Genomic DNA, 23,189 nt, shown 5'->3' on the forward strand with positions numbered 1-23,189 from the left:
AACCTCCACTTCCTGGGCTCAACCGATTCTCCTGCCTTAGCCTCCTGAGTAGCTGGAACTAGTGCATGGCACCATGCCAGGCTAATTTTTGTATTCTTAGTAGAGATGGGGTTTCACCATGTTGGCCAGGCTGGTCTTGAACTCCTGACCTGAAGTGATCTGCCCGCCTTGGCCTCCCCAAGTGCTGGAATTACAGGCGTGAGCCACTACACCCAGCCCATGTTTACCCATTTCTTTCTCACCACTGTTCTTATTTTAAGTAACAGCTTTATTGAGATATAATTTACATTCCAAAATGTTCAACCTCTTAAAGTGTACAACTCAATAGTTTTTAATATACTCATATAGTTGTGCAGCCATCACTACTATCTAATTTCAGAATATTTTCATTACCTGGCTGGACACTGTGGCTCATGCCTGTAATTGCAGGACTCTGGGAGGCTGCGGTGGGTGGATCACTTGAGGTCAGGAGTTCCAGACCAGCCTGGCCAACAAGATGAAACTCCATCTCTACTAGTAATAAAAAATACAAAAATTAACTGGGCATGGTGGTACATGTCTGTAGTCCCAGCTACTTGGGAGGCTGAGATGGGATAATTGCTTGAACCTGGGAGGCAGAGGTGGCAGTGAGCCGAGGTCGCACCCCTGCACTCCAGCCTGGGTGACAGAGTGAGACTCCGTCTCAAAAAAAAAAAAACCAAAAAAGAATATTTTCATCACCTCAAAAAGAAACTCCATAGCCATTTAGCAGTCATTTCCCATTCCCTCCTCCCCACAGTCCATGGCAGCCATCAATTTACATTCTGTCTATATGAATTTGCCCATTCTGGACATTTTATATAAATGGACTCATACAGTATGTGGCCTTTTATGCCTGGTTTCTTTTACTTAGCATAATGTTTTCAAGGCTCATCACATTGTAGCATGTATCAGTGTGTATCACCTCTAGAGCATGTATTATTTCTTTTTATGGCTATTAAATATTCCATTGCATGAACATACTACATTTTATTTATCCATTCATCAGTTGATAGATATTTGGGTTGTTTTCATGTTTTGGATATTATGTTCTTGCATCTTATTTTTTCTTTTGACTTCAGTGTCCTTCTTCCTGAAGAAAACTTTAGTAGCTCTTTCAATAAAATTATTTGAATTAACAAACTCTCTGTCACTCTGCAAATATCTTCATCTTTCCTCTTGAGTATAGAAGTATAGGCTGGCTGACAGTAATTTTACTCAGCACTTTATGATATTATTCTGTTGACTTCTGGCCCGTAATGTTGTTGTTGAGAAGTAGGTTGTTAGTCTAATTGTTTCTCCTTTGTAGGTAATCTGTTATTTTTCTCAGGATGCTTTTAAGATTTTCTCTGTCATGGTTTTTGTTTGTTTGTTTGTTTGTTTGCAATTTTACTACAATTTCTGTATATGTGATTTATGTTTTTTGGGGGGACTCATGCTTCCTCAATTTGAGGATTCATGTCTTTCACTAATTCTGTTAAGCTCTTCACCATTATCCCTTTAAATGTCATCTACCCTTTGTTCTCTCTCTGTTCTCCATCTGGAACTCCTCTTACTCATACATTAGGTCTTTTCATTCTAACCCCTTGTTTCCTAAGATGTCTTCTATATTTTCCAACTCTTTATCTCTTTGTACTGAATTCTTGATAATTTCCTCAGATCCATCTTCCAGTTTACCTTTCCTGACTTCCCTCTTCTGAACTGAGTCTTATATATTTCTATCAGGACATGTATTGTACAATACTGCGGTTAATTTTTACAAGGCCATTTCTCCACTAGACTACTAGCTCCTTGAAGGCAGAGCTGTGACTTACACACCAACTCATCTCAATACTTTTAAACTAGTATGACTAATGACTAGTAAACTAATGACTAGTATAGACCTAGCACAGAGACATTGTTTATTAAATACCATTTGAACTGAACTATTGGATCAAATATAAACTGTCTAGAAATAGGAAATTTTGACCTTTGGTCCTAGAAGGATCTCAGTGAGTAACTAGTTTATAATAACTGAGGTTGGAATATACCAAAAACCCAGTTTCTGTGAGAGCAAAATTTGTCCCAGAGTTCAGATTTCAACAATTAAGAGTGTAGTAAAAAGTTGCTTGCTGACTTTTAAATTCTAGTTAATTTGAATTATACTAAAAAAACAAGAAATATACTGGTATAAAGCAGCTGTCAGAAACAGTTTCCTGATAGTACTCCGTATAAACTGATACATCTTATTCTATGTTTTTTTCTGAAATTTTGTCTAATTATTCGAGGTTGATTGCATGCTTATTAAATTTATTTAATACATTCCTGTGAATGGTAGTAACACAGTAAATCCTCATTAATTCCCCTAGTTATTGGAGAGGAAAACTTCCAATTTGCAATGCTTTTAAAAGATGGTGGTTTGATTACCTTCAAAGACATACAGTAACTTGAGGTAACCATTACTAAATACTGCTTCCAATTAGAAGCTTTGGTAAATGTACTTTAATGACTACAAACTCCTGTAATCAGAAGTATCATTTGCATACACTGAGCAGGCCCTTAGAAACTTCCCATTACATTAGATTAAAAATGTCTACATCATTACTTATTCAGCACGTTATCTCTTTTTCTAACATTTTGGAATTAATGGAAGTTTAAATATCTCTCTCTTTCTTTTGTTTTCTCTTTCTTCCACTCCCTAGCTTCCCTGTCCTTTTATTGGTCAGGGAAGAGAACAGGGCCAGAGAAGGAAAGTGACTTATGCAAAGTCACACAGCTAGATAGCAGTCAAATTTTGACCCCAAGGCACCCAGGTCAAGTCTGAATCACTATTTATCTGTAGAATGCAATAGATAACCTTTTGGCTAGTCAATGTCAATGCACCACAAGTTTTTAATTAGCAGAATTTGTTTCTTTTTCTCAATACAAATGAAATAAAGCAATGACAATAGTTAGGAGGAAAGGTTGTTCCACATCTTAATAATGTAGTTATAAGTAGAGGCCAGAAACACAGGAAGGTGCCTTCAATTAATGTCTGTAGTGCTCACTGTTGTCACCACTGTAGCGTAATTTCTGGCTTTTCCAGGATGTCTTGGCAAATACATGGTGGCAGCCACAGCATACAATTTATATAGAATGAGGTTCAAAATAGCAGCACTGATAAGCATTAAGATATTTTCATTGTATTTCGAATAACAATTTTCTGTTCTACTTTTATTGTGTCAGAATGTTCTTTAGATATTTCAAATTGACCTGTAGTATTGTGTTATTGAACTGTAATCCATTGTGGAACAAGAGCAGTGGTTTGGCCACAAGGAGATGGGATATGGTAATACAGGGGTGTGTGGAATTGGTGCTCTGTCTCAGCTCTGGCTTTGAACTCAACCATATTCCTGGCTCTGTCTTCAAAACATAAATGCAAAATCAGATCCAAATGGAGCTAGTACATGGCACAAAAGCACCACAGATTCTGAGCTCGTTTTGAACACAGTAATGGTTGCATGCAACTCACAACTGGAATAATGACATCTCTTGTTTCTGGTAATAAAACATGCATGAACTGGAAATGAGATCTAGCATCTTGTATCAGCAATAGTACAGGTTGAGTGATTTAGCTCAACCAATTACTGCAGAAATGACTGTAATGGCCTGAACCAGGGGACATGTCTGAGACATGGGTGTTCAGTTCACCCCATCTCGTGGTAAACTCTTAGGAAGGAACTGTAGTTGTTTTGCATTTGTACCCAGTAGACAGGTAGGCACATGAGATATCTCCAGGACAGTTAGGATGGGACAGGAAGACATCCAAACTCTCAGAGGTACATCTTTAAGTATTTAGGGGTAAACATTTATAATGTGTGCCACTGACTTTCAAATAGCCCATTACTCCATATATATATGGAGAGAGAGAGAGAGAGAGAGAGAAACAAATATTTCACAATGTTAACAATTGGTGAATCTCCAGGTGAGGGACATATGGTGTTTATTGTACTATTCTTTTTTACTTTTCTATAGGTTTAAAATTTTCCAAGCTAAAAAATTTTAAATACACCCTCCTTTGCAGCCTCAGTGAAATTAAGGAGAAGATGGATTTATTTAAAAATAGAGTTAAGAGGAGATGATAACAAGAGAAGAAATGAAAAGGAAGCTGGCAGAACCAAGAAAAGATGTTAAGGAGAAAAATAAAACCATTGCGCAACTGAAAACCGCATGTAGGCACTGCTTGAGAAAAACACACTATGTAGAGGGAAAGGACGTGAAATGAAAATGATTGGAGAGAAGAGGAGAGATGTAGGGGACAGACAACTTCAGCAAGCTCACATCAGGACGTTATCCATCCAGTCATGCATCCATTTGGTATTCATTCAGCAACCGCTAAATGTTAGGCCCTCTGTCAGGAATCAAGGATGCAAAGTACCCCCTAAGAAGCTCAGAAGGAGTAGAAGGATGGTTACTAGAGGCTGGGAAGGGTACTGGGGTAGGGGGTGGTGAGGTGGGGATGGTTAATGGGTACAAAAAAACAGGAAGAATGAGTAAGACCAACTATCTGATCGCACAACAGGGTGACTCCAGCCAATAATAACTTAAATGTGCATTTAAAAATAACTAAAAAAGTATAACTGGATTGTTTGTAACACAATTATAAAAGCTTGAGGGGATGGATTCCCCATTCTCCATGATGTGATTATTAAACATTGCATGCCTGTATCAAGACATCTCATGTACCCCATAAATATACATACCTACTAGGTACTCACAAAAATTAAAAATTAAAAAATTTTAAAAGGGAAGCTGAGAAGGAGTAGAGAAAGCAACCACTGACAAGCAGAGCACAGCCTGTTCAGTCTCTAATAGAGGTGTGCTCCACAGAACCCCAGGGAATAGAGAAGACAGAGTACGAATCTGTCTAGGGTGGGGACTGTACTTGTTTGCTGTGGCCGTTGTACCAAATTACCACAAAACATGGTGGCTTAACATAACACAATTTATTCTCTCACAGTTCTGGAGGCTAGAAGTCCAAACTCAACTTTGTTGGGCTGAAATCAAGGAGTCAGGAGGATACCTGTGATAGCATTTAGGCCCACCTGGGTGAGCCAGGACACTCTCCATCCCAAGATCCTTACTTGAATCCCATCTGCAAAGTTCTCTTTTTGCCATGCAAGGTAACATTCGAGGAAGACTTTGGGATCTAGATGCAGATATCTTTTGCTGGGGGGTCTTTGTTCAGCCTACTCCAGGGATGGAGTTAGGGAAGCCTCACAGGGTGATATCTCACCAGGGTAGTGCCTTGGGCTAAGGGCAGAGCAGGTAGAGGGGCCCAAGGTGCAGCAAACAAGGTGCCCTGCAGGCCTGAAAGCAGAGTCCTCTGAAAGCAGAGGACTGCAGTATAGCTGGTCTGGAGAGGCAAGCAGGAGACGTTTTGTGCCACGGATCTGTAGGCGGTGCTAAGACACAAGGAACTCAAAGAACACAAAGACACAAACTAAAGAAGGCTAAGTCCAGATTTGGCTTTTGGAAGACTCATCCTAGCTGCAGTGTGGAGGATGGACTGGCAAGGAGACCAGGGAACAGGAAGACCAAGCAGGAGATCGATCTAGGAGTTCAGACAAGAAGTAGGGGCGATGAGGATAGTCAATTAAAACAGGGTCCTAAAGAAACAACACTAGCTGGACGTGGTGGCACACATCTGTAGTCCCGGCTACTCAGGAGGCTGAGGTGGGAAGATCACTTCACCCCAGGAGTTTGAGGCTGCAGTGAGCTATGATTGTACCACTGCACTCCAGCCTGGGCAACAGAGTGAGACCCTGTCTCCAACAACAAAAAAGAAAAGAAAAAAGAAACAATATTCATAACAGCAAACATAGGAGACAACCTGAAATATGGTAATGCTTTTTAGATTACTGGGTGGGTTGTGCTATTTTTACCACTAATCTCCTTCATTCTTGTAGATAATTGAGTTGTCTGCAATACTAACACAAACCGAGTTAAAACTATAATCCTATATGTGAAAAAGAAAGAAACATTTTCAGTCAGGAGCAGATTTTTAATTTGTTATCTTGGTTATTGTATGCTATTGGGTTATTGGGTTCCTATCCTGAGAAAATCATATGACACCAGATCCAAATCGGGTTATTTAAAAGCCAACATAAAGGCTCAGGGTTACATAACACAGTACATCGTTGCTATTCTACAAGCTGTTTCATGCCAATTTTTAATCAACCTTAAAACCTAGGCAGAAAACCCCAACATATTGCCTTCCCATGCAATTAAGAATGATTACATTTGTCTTTTACTAGGGAACACATTTATTTATATAATTGTATATTCTTTATTTTTAAAAACAAAATTTCATTAAAAATAAGCCTGAGTTTTGCTAAGAAGCCACCAGGTTTTTTCATTTCTGAGAAATGTAAGTCTCAGCAGAGCAAATTTATGGAAAAAGCAATATATTTAATAACACACCCTTTGAGGGCTTTTAACACTTTGTTAAATGGGGAGCAACAATAGTCGAGAAAAGGTGAGATTCCAGTTAAGGAAGTCTTAAACTTGGTTCTATTACAAAACAGCTTAATCCTGTATAATACTGGAGAGGAAGTTTTTGAAACAAAAACAGACATGCTGAACACAAAGAATGCCACTGTCTATGTCCAGGTCAATATAGGGCCTTATAACTTTCATGTTTTACAAGAACATGTTTATTATAATAGTTTTAACAACCCATAATCCTTTGTTTCCAAAGAAGCAGGATTGCAGGCCACCTTTTGCAGGCCCAGCCCAGGTTTGGAACAAGGCTTCCTCTGCAAAAGCTGGATGCTGTGAGCTCTGTCAGCTGCATCGCTCTACCCCACACCTGCCTGGGTCTCCGGAGTGCATACTCTATTTGGGAGCAATGCCTGCCTTGAACTCTAACAGTATTTTGTCAGCATCTTTCCCCAAAGACTAAACTCTACAGCCTATATCAGGTGTCAGCCACCAGGTGAGTCTTTGCCTTGATATGGGGAGGGATTGTGATGATGTTGCCACTCACTCACTGATCTCTGCCAGAGACTCCTGATGCCCTCACTACCCACCAGATTAGACCTTTCTGAAATTGAGTCAGGAATCAATTTCAGGTTTGCTATACCCCTTAGACATTGTGACTTGGGCTCTACACAACCTCTAAAGGGCCAATTCTCACAGCTAAGCATATTTCCTCATCCCTAAGACTCCTATTCCTGGCAAAAGCCTCACATCCCACTGGCATAGCAGCCAGGTCCCAACACACCTCATGGTCAATGCTCATATGACACCCACATGATTCACTGATGGCAATTGTTATTTGGGTCGAATCTTGCTCACAAAGAACTGCCCATTTCTCTACCATTGTGACTCCAGCAGCCATATCCAAATGTATGTCACAATCTTTCCTCTTCTGTTTTGGCTCTCTTATTCACAATCACAAAACAGAACCATGTTAGTTCTGGAAGTTTAACGTAAATAACTCACCAGGTTATATAAGGGGGGTGACTTCTAACCACTTTTTCAAATGTTTTTCAAGTATTTCTAAGGCATCCTCTTTCTCTCTCCCTCTCTCTCTGTCTCTCTCTCTCTCACACACACACACAATGTATATCACAAAAAATGCAGCTACTTTTTGAGGTCATAGTCCATGTTTTCTGACTTCTTTGGTAACACTGCCTTATAGAGAAGGACTCTCTGCTTACGATTTTTCTTGAATGGAAAGTTGGTTGCATTTTGGGCCTTCGTTGATTCACTGACCCAGCCTAATGTGAACTGTGGTAAGAGGGAACACAATACAGACAGCCCCCAAAACAGCCCTGGAACAATCAGAGCCCTGCAAGTCCAGAGGCTGAAGAGGAAATAAAGACCCCCAGAATTCCCAGGAATCACCTCAAACTTGAATGAGATATTCACAATGCTAACATGACCCCTAGGACTCCATACAGCATTGTATTTGCATACCATAACCTAAGTCACCTAAATATGCTAAACTTGTCCTACCTACTGAAGAGGTGTTTGTTGATAAGAACTTGCCTAGCAAGAATAAGCAAGATAGAGACCAAGCAGAGGATACTGCCTTTGCCATTTCTTCCCTTTACTTTTTCTATCAATAGGAATGAGCAGAGGCCTTTCTAGAATTTCTTGGGGGCAGGGGGAGATATATTTAGAACTTGGAAATAGTTACTGCTTAGGGATGATGCTTTTGAAAATATTTCAGAAATTAAACCTATAATCTAAGCTTCTAAGGAGATTACTGTTCAGGTCCCACCAACAAAGACAAGGCCGAGTGAGTGAGTTATTCTGGGGAGCCGCTCATGTGAGCCAGGACACAGAAATGAAAGGTCCTGGGTGAGCTGGGAGTGGTGTTAGCCCAAGGATGTCCCATGAAGACAAAACTCCACAGGAGGAGGACTTGAGCCCACCTGCGGGGGGATTGCTGTTGAGGCATACAGTGCCCTTTTCTCTTGGTTACAGGACTCCTATTTCAGGTGGGTGTCCAGTCCTTCTCAAGGGTGCCCATGTGCTTTGGGAACACTAAGTCCAGTAACTCCAACCTTGGTGACTGGTATGAGATAGGACATGGTCTTAACATCATCCAATCAGACTAAAGCCCATGTTTTTTCGTTAGTGGCTGAGAAAGTCAAGCTCTTTCTTCCAGTGGGGTGAAAGGAAGTATGTACCCTAGAGGGGTGAGCCTGATAAAAGTGGAACCAACAACTCTGAAGAACAAAAGTTGAAAATGAGAGTGAGAAACTGAGCATTCAGCATATTTTTAAAGCCCCCCGGATGGAGGGTTGACTGAACCCAGAGTTTTTCTGACCTTTTACATCATCCAAATGGATTACTTTCTTTTCTTATTTAAGTCAGTTAAAGTTAGTTTCTTTCTTTCCTTCTTCTTCTTCTTTTTGTGTGTGTGTGTGTGTGTGTGTGTGTGTGTGTAACTTGCAACCTAAAGCCTCTTAACTTACAAAGCATTCATGGTAGGGAAGCCAAGTTCAAAGACCGGAAGAGAGACTGACTCCTCTTGCAAGCTAAAGAAATCAGGCCAATGGTCCAAGTTCCTGAGGGAGGAAACAATTTGAGAGTTGCAAAGAAGGTGAAGTGGGGTCAAGTGATGAAATGGTTTAAATGTGTCCCCCAAAGTTCATGTGTTGGAAACTTAATCCCCAATGCAACAGTATTGAAGGGTGTGACCTTTATGAGGTGATTAGGTCATGAGGGCTCTGCCTTCATGAGCGGATTAATGTCTTTGTTTCTGGAGTAGGTTTCTTATAAAAGCAACTTTGGCCCTCTCTTGCTTTCTCTTGCACATTCTTTCACCATTTGATGCCTTCCCTCATGTTATGACACAGCAAGAAGGCCCTCACCAGATGCAGCCCCTAGACCTTGGACTTCTCAGCCTCCAGAACCATGAGCCAAATAAACTTCTATTGTTTATCAATTACCCAGTCTGTGGTATAATATTATAGCAGCATGAAAAAGACTAAGGTGATTTAGGGAACCAGTGCTGAGGCCACAGGCAAGCAGCCAGACACTCATTTTATGCAGACCTGGTATGACCTGCCAAGCTCAGGGTGGGTCTCTGAAGAAGTCATGTTGGGACAAACACAATCTTCAGTGAGGCATGGAGCTCATAACTAAATATATATCAGCCTATACTTACATTAGGGATCAGTCAGCATCTCTTGATATGTGCCAAAGATGGCAAGATACCATGTTGAGGCTAGGCACGGTGGCTCATAACTATAATCCTAGCACTTTGGGAGGCTGAGGTGGGTGGATCACCTGAGGTCAGGAGTTCAAGACCAGCCTGGCCAACATGGTAAAACCCCATCTCTACTAAAAATACAAAAATTATCTGGGCATGGTGGCACATGCCTATAGCCCCAGCTACTCAGGAGGCTGAGGCAGGAGAATCACTTGAACCCAGGAGGCAGAGGGTGCAGTGAGCTGAGATCATACAACTGCAACTGCACTCCAGCCTGGGTGACAGAGTGAGACTCTGTCTAAAAAAACAAAACAAAACAAAACAAAACAAAACAAAAACACATTAAGAGTGACCAAGGGCTGGGAAAGTGACACGGTGAGGCAAATGTGTAGTGTGTACATCCTAAGAGCTATATGGAGGGGCAGTAGAGTGCTATCTGCCAGGCCTCATGCAATTGGACGCTTTGGTGGGCCATGACAGACTGGGTGAAGAGATTTGACTTTATGTAAAATGTAAGTCTATTGGAATATAGGATGGGGAAGGGGGCAGTTAACAGAAGTTATAAATGGAATAGAGCAATATCGGTCTTTCAGGAAAGAAAAAAAAAGCTAAAATAAATGGCACAAAGTCTTATGTTAACACTAAATGAGCTTTCCTAGGCTGGGGTGGTGGTCCTTCTGGTTGGTTAAACTACAGTCAGGGCCTATGAAATATGATGACATTACTGCCACCAAACACCTCTATCAGCTGTTCCCAGTGCTACACTCACCACCTTTCCAATCTGGAAGTCTGGAAAGTGGCTGAAGACATGGGAAGAATCTCTGCCTTAGTACTTCGAGCTATCAAGTGCTCTGATTAGAAAATTACTCTCCTTAGGAAGTGTTCTGAAATGTGACTGAAAGGGAGGCAAGCATCAAAGAGAGTGAGGAAGGCACTAGATGCAGAGAAATAGTGGTTATGGTTTAAAGAAAGCAAAGTTACATCAAATAACTGACATAATTTTTCTTATTTCCATTTGCAATGAGCTGAGTCCAAAAATTACTGATTATTAGATATACATTTTTATGACATTTCCTATAATATAGGTTGATTACAATGTAATAATAGCTAGTGTTTATTGGGTACTTGCTATGTGTCTGGCATTTTGCTAACTATTTGACATGCATTATCTTATTTTGTGCCTACAACAACTCTGTAAGGTACATATGTATTATTATTATTTCCATTTATATAGAGAAAGCCAAGAAATGGAGAAATCGAGAAACTTGGCAACACACCCACTAAAGTCCAAGCTTTTATAACAGCACAATACAGAAACAAAAAGGATAGCTTTGGGGAATGTCAACCTCTCCAAGGTAAGTTCTCAAATGTCAGTGTGAATAGTCATCAACATTGGAAAATTGGAACAATTGGAAAAACAAATTGTTTAATTCTCATAAACTAACAAAATGATTATGACATACCATTTCCCATGCTACCTAGGTGAAGCATGCAAACTGAATAGTCATAGCAATTTTAGTATTATTTTTTAAGGTTTTAAAAATTATATAGACAACTGTGAAGATAATTATTTTGATGAGTAAATTACTACAATAAATTATCATAAGGAAAATATCCAGATCAAGAATAGAAATTGGGTCCCCACCCAAACCCTCCCTTTTCCTCCTCCCATCACAACCCTCTCCCTTCCCCAAAGGAATTGCTGGCCTGACTTTGTGGCAATCACTTTCTAGCTTTTTCTTACAGCTTTATCACCCAAGTGTGTGCCCCTAAATACTATAGTAAATGGTGTCTTTTTCTGCTGTGTCTTTTAGGTCTATTTTAATCTATAGGTCATCCAACTACCCATTTTTTCCGCTTTTCTCCTCATAAAAATGATTTTTTAAGAAACCCTAAATACTATAGTAAATGGTGTCTTTTTCTGCTGTGTCTTTTAGGTCTATTTTAATCGATAGGTCATCCAACTATCTATTTTTTCCCCGTTTTTCCTTATCAAAATGATTTTTTAAGAAACCAGGCCATGTATGCTGTAGACTGGCAGTTTCCCATAGCCTGGATTTGGCTGATTGCCTCAATGTGAATATTATAACTATGTAGTATTAGTCAAGCCATAAGGAGGGTATCAGGTAGATTTAAATGAAAATATCTGGTCTGCCATATACACAAGTATATTAAAACTCAGTTCCTCTAACAAGGGCCAGGGGACTTATTTATTGATTTACAAAAGTTTTGAACAGTTGCTTTGACATAATCTCTTTCTTCCTCCCTCTCTTTTCTTACTTTTTTTTTTTTTTTTTTTTTTTTTTTTTAAGGGACAGCATCATGCTATGTTGCCCAGGCTGGTCTTGAACTCTTGGACTCAAGAGCTCCTCCTGTCTCAGCCTCCTGAGTAGCTGGGACTACAGGCACAAGCTACCATGTTTGGCTTCTTGCTGCCTTATACGTACATCTCCTAGAAAATCTGATAAAGGAAAAAATATCACATTGGATACATAACAAAGGGAACAAAATCAAGTATGAACAAAACAAAATAGAAAAAGGATTTTTCTTAGGAAGGAAATGGAACGGACCAGCAATTTGAAAGTTTTGCACTATTCTTTCTTTAAGAGATAGTCATATGCAGCTACTAGCAGAAAAGAGATAGATGGTAGCAAAGCAAAATTAATAAAAGGGTAATATAAAACTCAGCACGATTTTTCTCAAGACCAGCAAGAGAGAAGGCTTAATCATTTTCCCTTCACATGGACTCTTACCACATTGTTTTCAAGCCTTAGTTTCTAGCGATGGCCTTCAGGCATGGAATAAAAGTAGTTTTGCAGTTAAATCCACTTGTTGTAAGATCTCGGGGCAAGTTATTTAACACAAGTTTCCTTACATGAGCAGTGAGGATAATACATACCTTACGAGGCTGAGGGGGGCTCAAATGAGATAACAGCTATAAAGTGTCACACAGTAAATGCATAACAAATGTCCGTCTCCTTGCTGTCCTCCTCCCTGCCAAGTTGTATCAATTTTCCCTTAAATATGTTGACTTTAAAATCCAAGCCATTGAATATCAAAAGTTCAAAGAAAGGGCATAAAAAATCCTGAAGTTTCATCTCACCCTATGCAGAAAAAACCTTTCTGACCATGTCCTTGTGAATTTAGACATTTAACAATATGCATAAATTTAAAGAACCAACAACAAAATCCTCCTTCCCATTATTTCCCACATTTTCCCTCTTCTATCCATTCTCTCTACAAACCTTGCTGGTTTGTCCCTTATTTATTCAACCACATAGCATGAGGGAAGCTGGAGATCTTGTGGTTCAATTGTAATTTTTACCAATAAGGAAACTGACGTCCAGAGAAATTAAGTGACCTGTCCAAGTATGCTAGTTAACAGCAGAGGTGACAGACTCTAGCACTGGTTGCATATTAAATGCCTATGTTTTGAAATTTCACATGGACCACATAAATATGTACAACTATTATGTATCCATAAAAATTAAAAATTTTTAAAAAATGCGTGTGGGAGTCAGTAGGTAAAAGAAAAGAGAAGCAAGAGAGCTACAGCAGGAAGCACAGCTTGCTTTAAACATGATATCCAGCTCAGTGATCATGTGGGGGAAAAGGCCCAGTGTTGCTGGAACTCCTAATATTTAAAGAGATTATGGTAACTTGAAATTTTGTATTTAATCTTCTCATTTTAAAGTGCTGGCAATGTATTGAAGATTTTGAAGCCTCTCTGCCGGCCAAATAAGATGTATCTACAGGCTGGATTGAGTCCACAGCTGGCCAGTTTGAAAACTCTGGATCTGGCTAGCCTTAATTTAAATTTTTAAAATTTAATTTGCTTTGATTCCTGCACTCTTTCTCAAAAAAAATCTTCAATGGCTCCCCACTGTCTACAAGGTAAAGTCTAAACTTTGTCACCAGTCCTTCAAGGCAATCCATGGCTATATCCAAGACCCCAAAACATATTTCCACCTTATAGTCAGTCTCCATCTTCCACCGCAACCCGAATGATGGCTGAACTGTACTCTAGGAAGGAAAATATTCAGAAAGGCACCTGTCCAGGCCATGAGGGCTGCTCCTGGGTCCCTGAGCTTTTTCCTTTCCTGAAATGCCCTACACTGTGCATGCCTATCAATGAAACCCTGTCCATCTTTAACTGTCCAGCTCCACCTCTCCACAAAGCATCACTGATGGCCAGCCAAATGCCCCCTTCCTCTGAATTTCCATAGGACTTTATATCACTCACATGACACTTACAACATACTGCCTTGTTTTGGCATTACTTACACAGCTCATTTTCCCAAACACCTAATAATATTCACAGAAGGAAGAGTTTGGGTCTTGCACTATATTGAATATCCCTGCAGTGCTTTGTACATAGCACGGAGCTCAATAAACATCTTGGGAACATTATCCTTCTCTACTGAAAACTTGTGGATCAAACATAAAGTGCCCTTTGTTTACCTGGCACAACTCTGTCACTTCTATAGGCCAGGCTTTTCACCAAGCACACAGCATCTGAGTAGTGCAAAGGGCAAAGACCTTACCTCCCTGCTCCTAAGACATCTTCCCCCACTGAACTACTACTTTTGAGTTGCTTTGAGATTTCTTCCTCTGGAAGCACTCACATCTTTGCCTTAGACAACATTGATTCCAAATGGCCACTGTTAAACATTCATCTATTACATGAAAGCATTCCAGGGAAGTTTGTCTATTTCTATGTAGTAAGGTTAATTGATCAGATTTGACGATAATCACTTTGGAAGGGACAAAGGGACAGAGAACTAGGCTATTAGCCAGCACGCACTGTGCAAATATTTTAGTTGTGATAAAACCAATGGAGGCAAGCAAATAAGCATCATTAAGCTGTGGCTAGCTAGCAACCAACATTCATTTTGATTGTGGGAGTGACACATTTATATCTCACACTTTGTTTTTCTGGAACCACACCCATTTTCAGCCATTTCTATTCAGTGTTAAAAAAGACAAGAAAAAATAGACTCAATTTTATTTTTACTGGCCTGGACAACACCAGAGGCACTCAATAAAATGCTTCTCGAGTGAACTTTTTAAAAATTAATTTTTACTTTTGCTTAACACAAATGCAATTACCAAAAAGATAAAATACCACCATCTTATAAGAGGGCCTAAATTTGCACAGTAAATGGGAAAACTTGATACAGTCTTATCTCAAACCAGCAAAGTTTAGATGTCAGCTCAGTAATTTCAATTAGCACATTCTGGATACATCCTTTCTAACCTGTACAAATACACACTGTCAAAGGCAAATTAAGCCTTGCAAACAGTATTTATTTGCCTCGCATTAATGTCACATGATAATCTGTGTTTGGTTATCAGAGAGCCAAGACAATCAAGAATTCCAGGAAATGTCAAAGAAAACTAATGACTACAGAGGTTTCCACTGTGAAAACAATGTCCTGTTTTTGGATGATCACATCTACTAACCCTCTAATTTTTTTTTTTTTTTCAAGAGGGGATAGATAACTCATTCTTAAACTTACATTGGGAATGCATCTAATATAAGAATAATATAATAGATATACTCAAGTTCCCATAAAAATGATGCTTTTCTTTGTAATTCCTTTGTAGAAGAAAGGAGAAATGGGGATGGATTACAAACACTGATCAAGAGGCTCTGAGTACCCTCATTTTTCCTATTTTTATGTCTTTTATGATGAAATGACTTAAAGCAATACTCTCCCCTCTTGAAAACTAATAAAGTGAGCATGCTTATTTATCCTACTTATTCTTTATACAAATATATTGTCTTCTGCATTCAGAAATTAGCGTTTAAAACACTTCAGGCATAAAAGGAATCTAAATCTTTAATAATTGGTTAAACTCTCTGATTTAGAACAACAGCAACAAATATTTTCTGATTATATTGTTGCAAAAATAAAAGTATCCATGGTTTTGTTAAAGAACAAGAACAAAGTAACACATTTAATGAAAACAGGAGGAAGCCTGGAATCCACCCTGATAAAACTCAGTTGCAATATGAATGCTGCTAGAGGAAGGGTTGGTCAGAGCTCTTCCTCATCTTAAACCAAGCCAAAAATAAATGGGCGACTCCAAGTCCCTTTGATTTTGTTAAATGTATATTTCCAGTGTAAACTGGCGTTGTTTAAGTTAACAATGTTTTCCCAAAGGGCCGGTTGGAAAGAATGAGAGTCCTGCAAATGCAACCTGAGAAAATGTGTTCCTCGCACGGAAATGGAAGAGCTGTGTTGAGACACCAGGGACACACGCAGGGCATCTGCGCGAGGTGACATTAGGTTGCCCTTAATGAGTTTTCTGCTTCTGACAACGGGGTGTCACTTTTTTTCTTCTTTTCTTTTAACTGCAAAAGGATCCTGGGGTGAAAATGAGTGAATAATCGCCCCCACACTCCTAGATTCCTTCCGGCAGAAGAGGGCGGACGCAGGCTGGGGAGGCGGGATCGGGACCAGGAGGCCCAGAAACGGGTGGCTGAGGTCAAGGCCCAGGACCTGGACGCCCACTCCCAGTGCTGGGTGCCCGGGAGAGGAAGACTGGGCGGACCCCCGCGCTCCCACATGAGGGGGACTTAGGTCAATGCAGGAAACATCGCATGTCAGCTCCTTCCACTCGGAGAGCCCGGGTGTCTTCCTGAGAGCTGGCAGGAAAGCGGCCGAGGCGCAGAGGCTCCCGGAGGCAGCCGCCCCGGCCGTGTCCCCACCGGGCTGCGGGAGCTGCGGGGCGGCCCTTACCTGGTTCCTGCGGTACCAGGCGCCCGAGAGGGAGCCGTTGCCGACGCCTGGCGCCCCGTACGTGAAATTCAGTGACAGCTCGTCCAGGGCGGCCGAGGCGGCGTCCCCGGGGCCCGCGGGCGCCAACGCTGCCATGAGGTCTTGCTCCCGGCGCTCAGGCTCCGGCTCAGGCTGCGGCCGCCTCCCTGCCCGGTTGCACCGCGAGGAGGCCGCGCCCGGGCCGCGCCGCAGCCACTTCCTGCTCGGTGCCCGGGCTAGGCTGGCGCGCCGAGGCCACCTGGCTCCCGCCCCCGCGCGGCCGCAGGTGCTTCCAGCCAGGCCGTGCGCGGCCTCCTCTCCTCCTCCGAAGCGAGGTGTTGGCGGGGAGACCGGCGATCTGCGGCCTCCCGGGGCCGCACGGCTCGCACCGCGTCCTCCTCCCGCCGGGCCAGTGTCTGCATCCTCCGGGCCGCACTGCCCAGGGGGCAATCCGGGCGGCCCTCCGCAACGGGTGCCCGCGCTTGTCGGGGCCAGAATCAGATCATCTCCGATGTAAACATTTGTCCAAGTCGATGGAAAAGGAGGAGACACTGACTAACCCAAAGCAGCTACCATCTCCCATCTCTACCTGGCAATTCCGGTCCTCTATCACATATGTAGTGTTTCTCATTGATATTTTAAAAATTGATTGCATATGAAAAAGTCATGAGTTCCCAGAAATATTGTAAGCAATATGAGCAAAAAAGATCCGAGCGATTAAATCTCAGTGCCAGTGCTTGATACATCCTTAGTAAATATTCGTTGAATGAGGAATGTGGTAGACCGTAGGACCCCAATGTGCGATGACTGGATTGGGTTTTCTTCAGATGGGACCAGGTGGAATTGCGGAAAAGTTGCCAGCTACTGTATATATGAATTCAGGATGAGAGATAAATGTTGTTATTAATCTTAAGAACTCTAACGAGATGTTCTGGTTTTACCTGTATTCAAATAATGTGTGACCACAAATGATCTGTAAGGTATTTCTCACTTTAAAAAGACCATGATTCTATACTGTTGTCTGAAGCCTGATACTTGCCTTCTTTTGTTTACACAATGCTGAGGTTTTTCTTAGATAATGTGCTTTGACTTCCATGACTTCATGAAAAAGAGACCTTCAAGAAAAGAGAATTGCTGCCTAGAAGGGAGCAGGGACAGTTTTCAGTGTTTCTTAGGGGAAATGTGCAAATGAGAGAAAAGAGTGAGAAAAAGTCATTTCACATGTGAGAAAAAGCAAGACATGTCATCTCAGAAATTGTGTAGTTTCTTGCTTAAGCACTCGAGATGTTCAGTGAACAGCTAACAATTGTAGTTAACTATTCCCAATTTTAAGAGGCTGGTTTACTTCAAATAAATATCTGAAGGAAAAAGGTCTCCATTTGTTATATTACATTTTATTTTATTTTTTGAGACAGGGTCTTGCTCTGTTGCCCAGGCTGGAGTGCAGTGGTGTGATCTTGACTCACTGTAGCCTCAAATTCCTGGGCCCAAGTGTTCCTCCCACCTGGGACTACATACAGGTGCATGCCACCATGCTCAGCTATTTTTTTTTTTAAGATGAGTCTCTCTCTCTCTTGCCTAGGCTGGAGTGCAGTGGCACAATCTCAGCTCACTGCAACCTCCGCCTCCTGGGTTCAAGCAATGCTCCTGCCTCAGCCTCCTGTGTAGTTGGGACTACACATTCACACCACCATGCCTGGCTAATTTTTGTATTTTTAGTAGAGACAGCGTTTCACGGTGTTGGCCAGGCTGGCCTCAAGCTCCTGACCTCCAGTGATCCCCTTGTCTTGGCCTCCCAAAGTGCTGGGATTACAGGTGTGAGCCACCACACCGGGTCCTGGCTAATATTTTTCTATTTTTTTGTAGGGACAGGGTCTCGCTATTTTTCCTAGACTGGTCTGGAACTCCTGGCCTCAAACAGTTGTCCCATCTCGGCCTCCCAAAGTGACAGGATTACAGGTGTGAGCTGCCATGCCTGGTCTGATAAGTTTTCTATAACATCACATTAATTGATATTGGTGACTTCATTAATGCTTCTTTCTCTTCACATGCTTTAAGGTGCAAGTAACAGAATATCCAAATAAAAGTGGCTTAAACAATAAGTATCTGCTATCTCCAGAGGAATATGTCTCTACGTGGTTCTATTATGTTGTCACTTCCACCTTTCTGCTCTGCTATCCCTGTGGTACTGGCCTTGTCCATTGAGGGAGGAAAGCCTTTTCCAGAATCCTCCCTGCATCCTTTCACCTCAGATCCCATTGGCTGGGACTGGGTCACATGCCCATGTTCTACCAGCAAGGGAGGCTGGGAAAGTGATTCTTGGCTATTTCCCGCCTAGTGAGAAGTGAGCTCTACCAACCAGGATGAGTGGGAATGCCATGGGGGCATGGGGGAGGGGAACCAGTCAAGCCTGGTACAACCACTCTTTAGTATTTTTCTATCAGCCAGATTGTAAGTGGTTGTACAGTTGCTAACAAGCAAAATATTAAATGGAGTGTGTTACCTTCTGGTTTAAAATACCTCGAAGCCTCCCCATTGACATAATAAAGTCCACACTTTTTTTTTTTTTTTTTTTTTTTTTTGAGACGGAGTCTCACTCTAACGCCCAGGCTGGAGTGCAGTGGCCCGATCTCGGCTCACTGCAAGCTCCGCCCCCCGGGTTCATGCCATTCTCCTGCCTCAGCCTCCTGAATAGCTGGGACTACAGGTGCCGGCCACCATGCCCAGCTAATTTTTTGTATTTTTAGTAGAGTCAGGGTTTCACCGTGTTAGCCAGGATGGTCTCCATCTCCTGACCTCATGATCCGCCCGCCTCGGCCTCCCAAAGTGTTGGGATTACAGGCATGAGCCACCGTGCCTGGCCAAAGTCCACACTTTTTTTTTTTTGGAGATGGCCGGATCTCAGCTCACTGCAAGCTCCACCTCCTGGGTTTACGCCATTCTCCTGCCTCAGCCTCCCGAGTACCTGGGACTACAGGCGCCCGCCACATCGCCCGGCTAGTTTTTTGTATTTTTAGTGGAGACGGGGTTTCACCATGTTAGCCAGGATGGTCTCGATCTCCTGACCTCGTGATCTGCCCGTCTCGGCCTCCCAAAGTGCTGGGATTACAGGCTTGAGCCACCGCGCCTGGCCCTTATTTATTTTTTTAAGATGGAGTCTTGCTCTGTTGCCCAGGCTGGAGTGCAATGGTACAATCTCAGCTCACTGCAACCTCTGCCTCCTGAGTTCAAGCAATTCTCCTGCCTCAGCCTCCTGAGTACCTGGGATTACAGGTGCACGCCATCACGCTCGGCTAATTTTTGTATTTTTAGTGGAGACAGGGTTTTACCATGTTGGCCAGGCTGGTCTCAAACTCCTGACCTCATGATCTGCCCACCTCAGCCTCCCAAAGCGCTGGGATTACAGGCATGAGCCACTGTGCCCAGCCAATTTTTAAATTTTTTTGTAGAGATGGGGTCTCATTATGTTTCCCAGACCAGTCTAGAACTCCTGGCCTCAAAAAATTCAGTGAGACTTCTGAATAAAACTAAGTTTAATTCTTTAAAAGCTTGATTTTTTTTTCTTTAGTTGATACTCTGCTATACTCAACTTGTTCCCATTTTATTTCTTAATTTAAAAAATCATTTTCAATTTCTTTACATTTGTTTAAAACCTCTAATTTTGGAGGAAGATGGTACATGATGCAGAGAAGATTTGATGTACAGCCTACCACGTGCTGTTCTCTAGATTCCAAGATGTCACTGCTGTTGCTGCTGCTGTCCTAGTGTGTGGGGGTGGTTGAAACGAAGAATTCGTGACCAGCGTTCCTTCCCACACAGTTCACAAGGAGGCGGCAGGAATGCCATGTGAACTATTTTGGTCCCAGCAGTGTAGGCAGAGCTGTGGAGATTGTTCCGTACTTTGTGACGGCCTCTACCTCTCGTGGGATTTCTTCAGGGGATATCCTGTTCACTTTACGGGATGCCAAAAGCTAAAAAAAGGGCTGAAACGTGGAGGTCTGTCTTCTTCAGTTAATTTGAAGAACTCTACTCTGGTGCCAAATCATTTTACTTAGAGAGCAGGGTTAGATTTTGCCTACCTTGCCTGGGATCAGTCACTGGCAGCATCAACAAAACAGCTTTTTTTTTTTTTCCTCTCTCTCTCAACTTTTTTGTAGATACAGGAGGACATGTGCAGGTTTGTTACATGGGTTTCTTGCATCCAGGTAGTGAGCATAGTTACCAATAGGTAGTTTTTCAACCTATGCCCTCCTCCTTCCCTCCCCTTTCTAGCAGTCCACAGTGTCAATTGTTCCCATGAATAAAATTTTTTTTTTTTAAATTCATCTCTAGCACAATTCAGTTGATACTAGTTGTGCTACAATAAGCATTACTCAAATTAGGAGCTTTTAAGGGGCCAAAGTAGAGAAGGGTATGGATTAATTCAGGTATCTCACATCATAAACCAAGTCCAGATTAGAGACTTTGATGAGAGAGACAAAACTTTAAATCTTATAGAATAACATATGACACCATCTCTATAAGCAGCAGTTTGGCAATTGTTAAGGTGCAAACACAAGGCAGACTGTCTGGGTTCAAATCCTGACTCCACTGCTTATTTGCTGTATGACCTCATCAAGTTGCTCAATTTCTCTGAGCCTTGTCTTCATCACCTGTAAAAGGGAGATGATAAGGAGTACCCGAAACATAGAAAGTACTCAATAAGTGCTGGCTATAACCTTACAATAGGGAAGGATCCCGTAAACAAATTAGAAAATAGAATCCACATAGACAAAGATTCATAAGTGCAATTACAATAAAACTAAGAACTTTTTTTTTTTTTTTGAGACAGGGTCTTGCTCTGTTGTCCAGGCTGGAGTGCAGTGGTGCAATCTTGGCACGACGAAGCCTTGATCTCCAAGGCTCAAGCCATCCTCCTATCTGAGCCTCATGAGTAGCTGGGACTACAGGCTCACACCACCACATCCAGCTAATTTTTGTGTTTTTTGTAGAAATGGAGTTTCACTATGTTGCCCAGGTTGGTCTCAAACTCCTGGGCTCAAGCAATCTGCCTGCTTTGGCCTCCCAAAGTGCTGGGTTTACAGGCATGAGCCACCATGCCCAGCCAAACTAAGAACTTTTATACATCAATAGGCACCATAAAGTGTAAAAAGATAAGTCAGAAACTGAGAACCTTAATACAAAAATACTAGCCAAGCATGGTGGCGCATGCCTGTAGTCTCAGCTACTTGGGGAGGCTGAGGCAGGAGGATCAGATCACCTCAGCCTGGGAGGTCAAGGCTGCCCTGACCTGTGATCATACCACTGCACTCCAGCCTGGGCAATAGAGTGAGACCCTGTCTCAAAAAACAAAACAAAACTAAAATCAAACTCAGAACCTTTATTTCTCACACATATGACTGACCAAGGATTCACATCCAGAATATATAAATAACTACTTCAGGTCAATAAGAAAAAGTCAGACAACCTAGTAGAAAAATGGGCAAAAGTATAAATAGGCAGTCTTCATAAGAAAAAATATAAATGGCTAATAAACATATAAAATACTTCAATTTCACCAATAATCAGAAAAATACAAAATAATATCTCCAATGAGAACCATTTTACACCTGCTTGTTGGCAAAAAATTTTTTTTTAATTTGCATACCAAATGTTGATAAGGATGTGGAGCAAAAGAAACTCTTATTTAGTGCTGATGCTATTGACATTGGAAAGAGTTTGACAGTATTTGGTAAAGACGAAGGAGTACATGTGAATTTCACTCTTATGTACATACCCCAGAGAAACTTCCATACCTGGACAGCAGAAGAGATGCACAAGAATAACAGCACCCTTTGTAATAGCAAAAAAAAAAAAAAAAAAAAAAAAAAAGCGAACAAACAAAAAACTGGAAGCAGCTCAAATGTCCATCTATCTGTCTGTGGGAAGACCTAATGAAAAGCAAAGGATGGACCAGGTGCTGTGGCTCATGCCTGTAATCCCAGCACTTTAGGAAGTGGAGGCGAGCAGCTCAAATGTCCATCAGCAGGAATAGTGGGCAAATGAATTTTGATACATTTATAAAATGGAACACAGCAATGAAATTACCTGCAACCGACTGGATTAAGAAAATGTGGCACATATACACCATGGAATACTATGCAGCCATAAAAAAGGATGAGTTTGTGTCCTTTGTAGGGACATGGATGCAGCTGGAAACCATCATTCTTAGCAAACTATCACAAGAACAGAAAACCAAACACCGCATGTTCTCACTCATAGGTGGGAACTGAACAATGAGATCACTTGGACTCGGGAAGGGGAACATCACACACCGGGGCCTATCATGGGGAGGGGGGAGGGGGGAGGGATTGCATTGGGACTTATACCTGATGTAAATGACGAGTTGATGGGTGCTGACGAGTTGATGGGTGCAGCACAGTAACATGGCACAAGTATACATATGTAACAAACCTGCACGTTATGCACATGTACCCTAGAACTTAAAGTATAATAATAATAAAAAATAAAAAAAAATTAAAAAACAAAAAAACAAAAAAACAAAAAAAAGAAAGAAATTACCTGCAACCACCTAGTAGCCACAGCAATGTGGATGAATCCCACAAACATAATAATGGCAAATCCATAGAAGATTATATTCAATATTATTCAAAAGCATGCAAAATTAGACAATATATTGTTTAAAAGTACATCTATCTATATGTGGCAGGACCTAATGA

General features: G+C 41.6%; 1 protein-coding gene across 2 annotated transcripts in view; it reads right to left on the reverse strand.

Moving 5' to 3' along the window:
• The window catches only part of NIPAL2 (NIPA like domain containing 2), a 101,706-nt gene extending 84,614 nt beyond the window's left edge, over positions 1-17,092 (reverse strand). For both annotated transcript variants that reach the window (XR_013397358.1, XM_001094434.5), the window contains exon 1: positions 16,453-17,092. Coding sequence is in view for 1 of the 2 variants with exons in the window: in XM_001094434.5 (XP_001094434.1) it covers positions 16,453-16,587 (135 nt within the window). In the remaining variant the exon portion in view is untranslated. The remainder of the gene's footprint in view (positions 1-16,452) is intronic.
• Between the last annotated feature and the right edge of the window lie 6,097 nt (positions 17,093-23,189).

This window comes from Macaca mulatta, chromosome 8 (assembly GCF_049350105.2).
Source record: "Macaca mulatta isolate MMU2019108-1 chromosome 8, T2T-MMU8v2.0, whole genome shotgun sequence".
Taxonomy (NCBI): domain Eukaryota; kingdom Metazoa; phylum Chordata; class Mammalia; order Primates; family Cercopithecidae; genus Macaca; species Macaca mulatta.